Genomic DNA, 13,190 nt, shown 5'->3' with positions numbered 1-13,190 from the left:
TCCGGATCCGGATCCGCAAGGATCCGCATATTTTGAGTCCAAGGATCCGGATCCGGATCCGCAAAAAAAATGCGGATCCGGATCCGGATCCTTAGACTCCAAAAAATGCGGAAAAAATGGAAAAATCTACCTAAATTTATATAAAATCTCAGACATTCTCTTGATGAGAGCCAATCTTTAAGGTTTAGGTTCAGACTTGAAAATTAAAAGTATTTTTGACTTCGAATTGAAGAATAAATTTTTTTGAAAAATTTGGTGATTTTATTTTTATTGTCAAAGATCCGGATCCGGATCCAGTAGGATCCGGATCCGGATCCGGATCCGCACTGACCAAATTTTGAGGATCCGGATCCGGATCCGCAAAAAATCAATGCGGATCCGAAACCCTGATGGTGACTTAGATTAGTTATTTTAAAAAAGTTTTCTATAAAAAAATTAGGTTGATATCTTTAAAAATAAGCTCAGAACTAATATTTTTAGTTTTGGGGGTCTTTTGCTCCACAAGCCCCCAGAAGTAAAGTCCCAAAATGAAATGTGTAATGGTTACTTAGTTCAATTACGTTAAAAAGTTTTCCTTGAAAAAAATCAGGAGGTTGATATCTTTCAAAATAAGCTCAGAACTCATATTTTTATAGTTTTGGGGGGTCTTTTGCTCCACAAGCTCCTAGATGGAAAGTCCCAAAATGAAATGTGTAATAGTTACTTAGTTCAGATATCTAAAAAAAAGGTTTTCTTTAAAAAAATCAGGTTGATATCTTTAAAAATAAGCTCAGAACTCCTGTTCTTAGTTTTGGGGGATCTCTTGCTCCACAAGCCCCTAGAAGGAAAAACCCAAAATGAAATGTGCAATAGTTACTTAGTTCAGTTATTTTTAAAAGTTTTCTTTAAAAAAAATCAGGTTAATATCTTCAAAAATAAGCTCAGAACTTATATTCTTAGTTTTGGGGGGTCTCTTGCTCCACAAGACTGTAAAATACGCCATAAGTACCTTTTTAACATTAACACCATAAGAATCTAATACCACTGCACATGGCCTAGCCACAACATACTTTCAAACTCTCTCTGAAAATAAAACAAGAAGATTAAACAATATGGAAACAGAAGGTAAAAACCCCAAGAGTGTTTTTACTCTCTGAAATATAGATAAACATAATTAAGTATTAATATTTTATTACAACAAACATAGTTAAAACTTGGCCTTCCTGTTACTACACCAGGTCATATAACTTGATCTTTTACAAACATTAATACAGATATCTTTGGCCTTCCTGGCACTTCAGGTACACAATAAATCTTTGGGCTTCCTGACACTTCAGGTATTAAATAAACTCTCCATCTAAAATATGTAGACACAATGAATCACAAACATTTATATCAATTTCTTTTTGTGACTCTTTTTCTTCCCTCCTTCATACAGAGAAACCAAAGCATCATATTGTTCTGAGATCCTGTCCAACTCAGCTTTTACTTGCTTGAAGCCATCATTAAGATAATCTTTGTCAGCCTTCAGCCGCTCAACATGGTCATCTAGTTCTCTGTTATCATACCTAGACGCTTCAAGATCATTCTCCAAATCTTCTATGATCCTGTTCTTTTCCTCAATGTCTCTGTCCAGATCATATACTTCCTTCTCATAGTCTTCAGCCTTGTCCCTCCACTCTCTACTTTCGTCTTCCTTCCTTTCACATCTATTTCTCCAATAGTCTCTGTCAACCCTTAGCCTGCTTACGTCATCTGTAAGGTTGTCTATTTCACGCTCTAAAGTCATCATATTATAATTTCTTTCTCTGTCCTCTGTACGCAAACTGATCCCTTCATCAGTTGAAGCTCTTGATACAGTTCTGCTGGAGGATGTTGAAGATGCACCAGAATATGCTGCTTGAGCTGCAGTGTCTGCTTCCATATTCAACCAATGTGCCACAGATGCTCTCACCCTAACTATCATTGGATCATGTCGGGTCACTAGTCTCACGGCAGGTGTCCTACCTCTCCTGCTGAGCTGATTCATAGCTATTTCATTTACTGAAGCAGGACGCTCCCTACAGTGCTCAGGGGCTAAACCGCGACTGATTAAAATATCAAGCATGTAATCATCTGTTCTCCACCCAGGTGTAACATGTAGCGGCGGCGGGATTACTTCTCTCACACCCTGACGGCTTGCTGGCCTGTTGATGCTACAAAAACCAGTTTTGAATTGTTCAATCGTAAATTTTCTGATCTTTGCCATTGGGCCTTTACAATATAATGTGTAGCCATTACCTAAAGGTTTCATCAAAAATCTGTGCAAATTGAATGGACCCATGTTGTCCCGCAGGGTTTCTCTCCTTATGAAAACATTAAGCTCACCTATCTCCGGCCAAACATTACAATGTTCCGGGACAAAATACATGGTAGGTACCTGTAACTGATGAACTCCAATTTTTCTGTTCTCTTCAAAGATTGTGCGTAATTCCCCTTCAATGACTTCACGAGCCAATCCTCCTGCGTAACGTTGATATATGCTCACAATTATTTTTTTAGGAACAATTGTGTCTCTTATGATCCTCAAAATCTCTTTGGTCGTATCAAAAATAGATGGCAAGTGCAATGTTCTCCATTCTATACCCAGATCCTTCACATTCCAGTCACTCGGGGGCATGTTTAAGTTGGAGACGATTATCTGTAAACATGGCTTACCTTTTTGCTTGACATTCACGGCTACAGGAATTTCATTTGAGTTACCTTTCACAGGTTCTGGTTCAATTGTCATTTCTATGTCTGGAGTGTCATGAGTTTTCTCCTCTACAATAGGAGTAAAAGGCTCTTGGTTGATATCCTCCTCAAATACAGCTAGTTCCTCTTCTTCTCCAAAAATCATATCATGCTCCTCAATATTTAAATTTAAATCGCTATCCATGTTGAAAATTCTGCAATAAAAACAAAACAAAAATCAATCATCACTGTATTTTAAATGTGTAGTGATAATAATAGACTGTGGGTATTTGATAAAATAGGGATAATAAAGTATAAATTGCAGCAGTGCCAAAACAAATATTTATATACAAAACATACTTTAATCTTACAAGCTAAGAATAATTCCTTGAACTTTCCATATGCCAATACAAAAAAAAATGTATGGGAAAATAAAGACAAAAAAACTTCTTATAACGAATAACTTTCATCATAATAAATTAAACACTTAAACCGTTCTAGAATTAAACTTAACAAATGAAAAAAAATCTTCGTGTTTCTAATTGTCACTTCTAAAAAAAACACGCTAAATTAGCAAAAAAAATAACTTTTAATAATGAAGAAATTGTTTAAGTAAGAAAGAAAATTATTTCCATTCGATACGCATGCCGGTTTGTTTACATATTTGATGCGCTCGTGTGTGTGTTGTGAATTTGTTAGTTTGCGGCATTTATATAGTGATCCCAGATGCCCTAAAATGACGCGATTTTTCTGTAATTTCGTACTTTTTGGCATATGGATAAAAAAACTTTAATTTAATTAATTAGTGCAAGATCTTCTGCACTAATCCTACCTTCTTGTAAGATTTGCAAAATTGGCAGTTTATCTACCCCTTTTTTGGTTAATACATCTGCTATCATGTGTTTCCCACGGATCCATTTTATTTCAGTGACCATCCCCTGTTCAATCTTTTCTTTCACCATTGCAATGTCAGCTCTTAATTCTCTCTCAGTCACTTCTGATTCAGAATATACGGCTATTCTGGCTGATCTGTTGTCTGTAATTGCCTTTATTGGTAAATCAAACTTTCCATTGGACAACTCTTTTAGCTGCTTGCGTATTCCAATAGCAGCATCTAGTCCCCATACCAGAGTTAACGTCTCAGCACCTAAAGTGCTGTTCACTTTGCGTTTTATCTTGTTGCTCTTCCAATCAATGGGGGCACACAGACCTGTTTTAGTATCTACTATCAGAACAATGTAACCTCCACAACTGTCAGTCTTGTCGTTAAGATTTCTGAATGCAGCATCACAATAAAGCCAAATCTGTGCATTAGCTAGGTCTTTAATAGCTGAGATTTTAATAGATGCATTGGCTTGTAGAAGTTTAGCAAGAGTCTTTTGCGCATGTGCAAGATCTTTCACTTTACCTCCTTTAAAGTGAGTTGACTGTTCTATTAAATCAAAAGAGAATTCTGGCGTTGTTGCTCGGACAGCCCAGTTCAAAATACCTGTAAGCTTCCTTAGGATAGTTAGTTCATCTTGAGTCATTTCATCCTCTTTCCTAAGTAATCTTTTGGCATCAAGATTAGGAACATCAATACCTTTGACGTAGTCTTTTTGGTCTAGAATGATACACTCTGCTGTCTGTTTCATTCTGAAACCTGTATACACAAATTCCCCTACTTCAGCTTTGCCAACTTTAAATAGACTTAGAATCTGTGGCATGATTTCTGAATTAAAAAAAGTATTACCAGCATGCAAAAAATCATCCACATGCAAACCTATAAATCCTTGTAAACTCCCATCCTTGACAAGATAAAACAAAGCTGCATCATGACTTGACTTCTTGAAACCCAATTCTTGAAGCTTTCCCTTGACTTTTAGATACCACTGTCTTGAAGCATCTTTTAATCCATATAAACATTTAAGAAGTTTCCAAATTTTATCAGCTATCTTCGCTTCTTTGGGAGGTTCCACATGAACTATCCTCTCTAAACGTGATCCTTGGAGAAATGCAGATTTTACATCTGTGGTCTCTATTATCCAACTCAAAGATACTGCTAACAGAAGTATCATTCTCATTGAGTGTTTCTGAAGGGTTGGAGAATCTTTGGGAAATTCTTCTTCCTCTTGGAAACCACGAGCTGTCAATCTTGCCCTGACTTCATCCCCTTTTTCTGTCAAGACCCAAGTGGTGGTGATCCTATCCTGTCCTACGTCATCAACTATCTCATAAGTATCAAATTCTTTTAGTTTCTCTAATTCCTTGAACTTTGCTTCCATGGCTTCAGGAGAGTTCCTTCTCTCCCTCGGTACCATCACAGCTAACACTTCTTCATCAATCCAACATGTTAAAGCATCTGCATCATTCATGATTCTGATCTGTCTGTTATTGAGATTATCTGTTATTGTATTGCCATTGTCTAGCGTTACAATCCACAATGCTTCTTCATCCTCTGTTCTTGTACGTTTCGGGTCTGAGTCATCATCAAGTATCCTTACTTCACGTCTATTGAGATCCTCATTAAAAACATATCCATTATCCATCTCCACATTGAACCATCCTTCATAAGGTCCTTTCCGTTTTCCTGCTCTATCAATGACTGTTGCTGGCTCCCATTTTCCATTCTCTTTGATCTCAATTCTGTCTCTCCTCACTACTTGCATTCCTGCTTTAATAAGATTTCCATATTCATCCTTGAGATATACCTTTCTTTTTCTCTTCTTTTGATTATTATCTTTATCATTTTCTGATATAGGTGGTGCATTTGTTGGTTCATTTGATGTTTCTATTGTTGGTTCATTTGATGAATCTGAATTGTTCTGTTCTATTGACTCTAGGGTATCAGAAGCTTCATCAATTGTGTTTGCTGTTTTTGAGGTTTCCTCCACATCTGCAGATACAGTTCCTGATCCATCACTATGTCCATTGATGTCTTTGATAAGGTTTCCATTACCTTTGCTCCTTAATCTTCTTCCATAATGATCATCATTATCATAATCAAAAAGTCTCTTTTTCTGTCCTGCTTTCATCTCCTCACCATGTTGCTGAATTTCTTGCTGTCCTGCTTTAATCTCATCACTTTGTTGCTGAATTTCTTTCTGGATTTTATCATTGTCATCTTTTTCTAGGTTATCATCCCCATTTTTGTTGAATTCTTGTCCAACTTTCAGCACTCTGTTTACACTTGCTTTGTATCCTACACCATTCTGTACTATAGATAGTACCTTTCCATCCTGGTATACTACACGAGCAGGACCTCTCCAAAACTCTTCATTTTCACGCTTGAAATAAACAACATCATTCCTATGAAAAACAGTTAGATTACACCTAATTTTGCTCTTTAATGCTCTTTTCAACCTTTCACATTTATCTTTCTTCGTAAAAGCTTCTCGGGTAGCATAAATTGCGTCAACGATATCCTTGAAACTCTTTCCTTGGTTATCATTATCCCAAGTAGCCGGGGGATCATTCAAAATATCAGGTAGTTTGATGTTTCTGCCAAAAACCAATTGATGAGATGAGAATCCCATGACATTGTTCATTGAATTCTTAGCCGTACAGGCCCAAGCAAGGGCTACTTCTAACTTGATTTGCGGCTGGTCTCTTTTGACTGATCTTGTCATGACGTCAACTGTGTAATGTGCTTTTTCCATCATGCCGTTTTGCCAAGGACTTTCGGCACCGGTACAATCAGTCCTTATGTTGAACTTGGCAGCAAGCGCTTTGATCTCTTCATTCTTAAATTCACCACCGTTGTCTGTGAGTATTAATCCTGGTGTACCAAAAATCTGAACCCAATTCATAAGCAACGCATTAACAACATCTTCTGGTTGTTTTCTTCTTATTATAGTAGCTGTAATGAATCGTGTGAAAGTGTCCATAATATATAAGATATAGATATTGTTTTTCATATCCCATACCTTTATATCCATAGCAATTGCTTCATTGAAGTCTTTGCCCAAAGGCATTGCAACGACTGGTCTATCAGGGTTTCTTCGCCTCATTAGGCACCCCTCACAATTATCTACAATGTCATCAATCATTTTTGAAAATGAATCCTTCCATTTTCCTGCTCCTTTTAACAAATCAACAAATGCTCTTTTCCTTTGATGCCCGAATTGAGCATGGATCTTCCTCAATGTTTTGAGTTGCACTTTCTCGTCTGCATTGTCAAGATCAACAACATGAGCTTCAGATAGTATTACATCATCATCATGAATCAGATCTACAATGTAATGACCTGCTGATGTTGTCTCTAGAATTAAAGGTTTACCTTTTATAAAACCTTTATCTTCTGCTAGATCTAAAGCTATTCCTAACTTTTTCATGTCACTCTTTGAAATAAGTAATGGAATGTCCGAGGTAATAGTGTCTACTTCTAGGATGTTCAATTCCCCTCCTATTCTTACCGGCAATTTGTATCTTCCTTTAGATTTTAAAGTGCCTTGATTGCCAAACATGAAGTTCCGTTTACTTGGCAGAGGCCCTTGAAGCTTCTCCTTCATTTGCTTTGGCAGAGAATTGACATAAATATCCATCCATTTCTCACCTGCGACCGTGCTGGTACAGCAGGTGTCAAGCGCACCATGATTGATTGTTTCAGATGTAAATCTACTTAATTCATCCTTATCTGCAGTATACAGATTCACGCAGAAGGCACTTTCACTATCAGATTCATTCTTGTCACTTTTTGCATCATCATTGTCTGACAGTTCAAAATAGACTTCCTTTTTCTCATCTGAGCCCTTTTCAACCATTAAAACTTTTTGAAATCTTTTGTTTCCTGCCTTGATGATGTTCTTCTTTTGTTCCTTGTTCTTGTTTTCTTGATTCTCAAAAGCATGCTGACAGTTTTCTATCAAGTGCAGAATGCTTTTGCATGCTAAGCATTCCATAATCTTTCCGTCTTTACCTATTGGGTTTGCTTTTCGTCCTCCAAAAGATCCAGAAACTGCGTTTGATTTCTTGTGATCATTGTTGCCATAGTTTTTGGTCTTTTTATAACCTTTTGAATATGAGTTTCTCCCTGCTGGGGGTTTCCAACCTTTGGCAACTAATACTTCATGCTGTTGTTCAGACATTTCTTCTGACAGAAAAGCACTTTCTTCTTTGACAGAGATTTCTGACAGAGAATTTGTTAGCATTTCTTTCAGCTTTGTCTTCATTCTTTCGTAAAGTTTGCCCTTGTTTTCTTTGAATTCTACTGTGCCATAAATAACTTTTAGATCTCTATCTTCAATCCTGCCGGCAATGAGAAGCATGAAAGCCAGACAGCTGTCTGTAAACTCCATGCCCATTTCCTTTACTTTTTTCATTCTTCTGTCAAATTCCAGAATGTACTCTCCAAAGTCTTGTCCTTGTGGTCTATCAAATCTTGTGAAGTCTCGTAAAGTCTTAATTTCTTGTAGGATCGGATCTTTCTGAAGTCTCTTTTTAAGGTATTCCATTATCAAAGTAACTCCTTTTGGATTATTTGTAATATTTTTAAGCCTAACATTTTGTTGGACTTCGGTTCTTAATCCTTCAATATTGAATCTAGATGAGTTCATAGGTATTTCCATGAATAGTGCTGGTCCTTGTTTGTGAAGTGGAAGATCCGTGGTTGCGGACCACATCTCCACACACTCTTCAAAATCATCATAATCATTGAAATCATCTAATTTTGGAATTTCTATGTTGTTTCTTCCCCCTTCATAATATTTATATTCTCCCCTTTCTTCAATTTGCGAATTTTCAATTTTTGCGGTTTGCGATTTTTCCGGTTCCTTCCGGGTCGTTGTTTTATCTGACTCTTCTTTGTCCGACATTTTTATCTGAGATCCCTGTCTTGGGGTTTATTTGATCTTTTTACCTTCTTAATTAATTTTAAAAAAAAATATTTAAATAAAAAAAAACTTTAGGATATGCACTGATTTTATAAAAAAAAATAAATAAAAAACGTAATTTTAAGTAAATTAATTTAATTAGAAAAGAAATTAAAAAAAAACTTGCTTACGTAATGCCTTACTATCTAACAAAGAAGACGACATTTAAAAACGACATTTATCGCGAAATTTGTTGCCTTTAGTAGTATACTACTTTCCCGGCTTATGTGTTAAAAGAAATAGATTTGGTCTTTTTCTATCCTCGTTCCGCTTCGAAGAAGAAAATTTATATTCTTTTTATCTAGATTTTTATTAAAACGCAATTTAAACTTATACTATTGTACGCTTTGATCTTTGTAACTTAAAGTTACTAGCTTGCTATTACGCTATTAATAGACTTTATAAGAAGAACTTATTCCTTGGTCTTCATTTCTTTCCGTTTCGCTTTACGAAAATAATTGTTTATTACGCTATAAAAATTCTTCTCTAAACCAATAACACTTTGTTGGTTTCTTTTAGAGCTATTATATTTATATACGTTTGACGCCTTTAAACTATATATAAAATAAAAGCACTTTTACTCTTTGATCTTTCTTTTTCCGTTCCGCTTTACAGAAAAAGAGTGTTAAGTTCTGTTAGTTTTTATTTCCTTTTAGAAGCCGCTATATATAACCAAAAGCTTATAAAAAAAAACTTGAACTTCATGACTTCCAAGAAGTCACTATTAAACGCCTTTAATTATGACCGATAATTTTTGCTAAGATTCAATCTATTAAATTGCTTGACCTTCGTGCATTCCTACTTTTACCAAAAAATAAGAAAAAAGAGAGATGATTTTATGTGTTCTACTATGCCATGTGTGTTTTATATCAAAAACTTATGATGTGCCGTAGACCGTTTTACAACCGTTGCAAAGCTGCTACCATTGTAAAATACGCCATAAGTACCTTTTTAACATTAACACCATAAGAATCTAATACCACTGCACATGGCCTAGCCACAACATACTTTCAAACTCTCTCTGAAAATAAAACAAGAAGATTAAACAATATGGAAACAGAAGGTAAAAACCCCAAGAGTGTTTTTACTCTCTGAAATATAGATAAACATAATTAAGTATTAATATTTTATTACAACAAACATAGTTAAAACTTGGCCTTCCTGTTACTACACCAGGTCATATAACTTGATCTTTTACAAACATTAATACAGATATCTTTGGCCTTCCTGGCACTTCAGGTACACAATAAATCTTTGGGCTTCCTGACACTTCAGGTATTAAATAAACTCTCCATCTAAAATATGTAGACACAATGAATCACAAACAAAGACCCTAGAAGGATAGTCCCAAAATGAAAGGTGTAATGGTTACTAAGTTCAATTATATTTTAAAAGTTTTCATTAAAAAAATCAGGTTGATATCTCTAAAAATAAGCTCAGAACTGGTATTTTTAGTGTTTGGGGGGGTCTTTTGCTCCACTAGCCCCTAGAAGGAAAGTACCAAAATTCAATTTTCAAAGTTTTCCGTGTACATCAAGTCATATAAGAGATTTTACAAAAAGAATTAGGTCGATAACTATAAAAATAAGCCCATACGTCCCTCCCAAAATTTGATACTGAATTTCATTTCCTATTAGTGTACAAACTTCCCCCCCCCCTCCCCTTATTTTTAATGAGTTAAGAGGTAAACTCATAAAATAAAATATGCATCTTTTTGAATGTTATTCACATATTTGAAGAAAAAAAACATTCATATTATGTTTCTTAAGCTGACCTCTAACTCTTTAAAAAAAAACAAGTTTTTAAACTTTTACCTGTCCAGAGACCACCTGGAGGCCTGGAGCTCCGGAACCAGGAGGCCTATCCAAAAAATCTTAAATCTGAGGGAAATTCATAATATTATATCATATATCTTTACTAACCTATCCTCTCGGTCCAAAGATTAAGCATATACACCAGGTTTACGCAAGTGTGTCAAACTCCCCCCCCCCCCCTTTTTTTTGACTAAGCCTGCATATAATAGATCGACTTATTATTTATCTTTTTTCTTTGAAACGTAATTTTACAAAAACGTTTTAAAAACATAGGTATTTATGATTTTCAATGTTTTTTTTTTCAATGATCTGTTTATTTAAGTATTGGACTTGGATTTGTACTGTACGGCGCAGCTGCCGCTATTTGGTACATTCTGCTCAGACGTGGCTTACAGGTTTACATTTTTTTCATCTTCGTAAAATAATAACGTTGTGTCACCATCTATGATAAAATGTAATTCGTTGTCCGTCCGCTTAAAACTTTATTTATTATTTTTAAAAGCGAAGCTTTTCTATAATTAGGGTCGGTCCGTCCGTCCGTAACGGATAGCTTTTCTCGTTAATTTAGGCATGTTAGAATTGTCCTATCGATTTCAAATTTTGCATAGTGATTCCTGTAGTAGTTAGGTACGATTTAGAAAGCGTAGCAACTCTATAATTCATTTTAAACAAGTTGATTTTTTAACTTTTTTAACAACAAATTTTTATATGATCTAATTATCCGATTGATCTAATTTTTGGTATACTGATTCCTGGGATAACAAAGTACAATATTATAAGCGAAGCAACTCTATAATCATTAATCAAGTCCAAATGTAAGTATGTCCATAAACATTATCCAGTATCAAGCAGTTTTTCAACAAATTTCAACAAAAACATTTATATTCTGATTATTCAGTCCTTATGCTATACAAGTGTTAATGTCCGTTTGTCCTACCGTTTCAGTGCTTCGCTTTTATGGATGTTGTCATCCTTGTTTTCCTTAAATATACTATCTCTTCTGCTGAAATAAAAGAAATAAAAGGATTTTTTTACCATTAACAAATAACACTACCTTATTCTATACTAGGATGATGTATTGTTGAGTTATGGTGTTCCTGTTTACATTGCCTGGCTCACATCTACTGTAAGTGTATAATAATTTCATTTCTCGTATTCATTCAAATCCGGTGGATAGGAACCGGTTCTCATCCATACGAAAAAACTATATCTAGCATCGTATTATATCCAGCTTTCTACGAATAAAAAAATGTACAATCATAAGATTAACCCGTGCCTTCGGCAACTCGGGGCTAAAAAAACTAGTTTTAATTTTATAATTGTACATTCTATATCCGCGGAAAGCTGTTTATAATACGATGAAAGAAATAACTTTTACAGTCTATTTGATGTTTTAATTCTAAGCTTAGACAATTAGGTTCTGCATTTTCACACATTTGTACTGGTTACGATATTATCATTATATCTCATTCTTTTATTTAATACTAGCGGCTTCGCCCCTAGCCTCTAGGGGCTTTGCCCCAAGAGGTGATAAAAAAAAAATTAAGGTGAAATTCGTAAAAGGACCAAGGAAATCTCCTGCAGAAAAAAAGGACCAAGGAAATCTTCTGCAAAAAAAAAATGGAGAATTTCTTGGGTTTTTTTTTGGGGGGGGGGGGTTGTGGGTGTCCCACCCCCCAAGAAAATAGCCTAAAACCACCACAGGACCAGTAGGTATATACCCTGAAAAGTAGAATCCAATCAGTTCAGTGGTTAACGAGATCTTAAGCTTCAGACAGACGGACGGACAGACATCATTCTACTTTGTATTATAGATGTAATAAATACATGACGAAAAGTGTTAAAAATAAGCATCTGATAGTTGATACTCTTTCTAAATAGTGCCTAACTGTTACAGGAATCATCATACAAAGATTGAAATCGTTAGGACAGTCCTAACATGCCTGAATTAACGATAAAAGCCAATAGGCGGACGAAAAGACCCCTAATATAGAAAAGCTTCGTTTTAGAAAATATATTTTTCTTGTTTGCAGGTGTGGAGAGCTGGTGTCGTGGGTGACGAGAGGATATTCCTTGGATCCGCCCTGTTTATGATCAGTGACTGCTGTATTGGTATCAACCAGTTTGCCTTCTCTTTGCCCTACGCACAGGTTACATTTCCTGGATATTTCTCGTCACAGACTGCAAATGGAAGTGCATCTTCCTTATTTTCAGACTGCTGCTATGTCAGTTTCGTAACAAAAGATAAAAATAACAAATAATAGAAATGATCAATGAATAACAAATTACTCCTACCCATATCTCCCCCATCCAACTAATGTTTTCTATCTACAGATCTTGAAAAAGTTTTAATGGAACAAGATTAACTTACCGTACGACTTTCTGATTAACTCTAAACAATATATCGTTTACTTACTAATGTTATTTTATCAACAAATAACATATGATATCATAATAAAGACAAATTTCCACGGCACGGAAAATATTCTCACGGTAACTATCCTCAATTTCAGGTTGTGATCATGTCTACATATCAAATTGGGCAGTATCTGATCGCCATGTCCGCTTTCCTGCCAGAAAATCAACTTGCTGTCATGCCTAAGTCCACAAAAAAAGCAATGTAGTTCAAGACAACTGCAAAAAAAGTCACTTGTACAAAATTTCGAAGCCTGCATCACAAAACCTAGTTGTAATTTAATTTTTGTCAGAATATGTTACCCTGTTGTTCATTCCAAACTTGTAACTAAATCTTTCTATTTTGATATTTGTGATATTTTGTGCCATCATTTTGTATAATATAATTGTTATATCTTCTAGTCATATTTAAATGTAATTC

The 13,190-nt window shown here is 35.3% G+C and overlaps 1 protein-coding gene across 1 annotated transcript in view; it reads left to right on the top strand.

The window, feature by feature from the left end:
* Positions 1-13,104, top strand: part of LOC145319814 (lysoplasmalogenase TMEM86B) — a 31,744-nt gene extending 18,640 nt beyond the window's left edge. The window contains exons 6-9 of the mRNA XM_080162173.1: positions 10,677-10,749; positions 11,424-11,480; positions 12,388-12,504; positions 12,868-13,104. Coding sequence (XP_080018299.1) covers positions 10,677-10,749; positions 11,424-11,480; positions 12,388-12,504; positions 12,868-12,978 — 358 coding nt within the window. The 3' untranslated portion in view covers positions 12,979-13,104. The remainder of the gene's footprint in view (positions 1-10,676; positions 10,750-11,423; positions 11,481-12,387; positions 12,505-12,867) is intronic.
* The last annotated feature ends 86 nt before the right edge of the window (positions 13,105-13,190 follow it).

This window comes from Acartia tonsa, chromosome 5, assembly GCF_053477335.1.
Source record: "Acartia tonsa isolate MP-2025a chromosome 5, ASM5347733v1, whole genome shotgun sequence".
In the NCBI taxonomy this organism is placed as follows: Eukaryota; Metazoa; Arthropoda; class Copepoda; order Calanoida; family Acartiidae; genus Acartia; species Acartia tonsa.
This window is presented reverse-complemented; position numbering and strand designations above follow the sequence as displayed.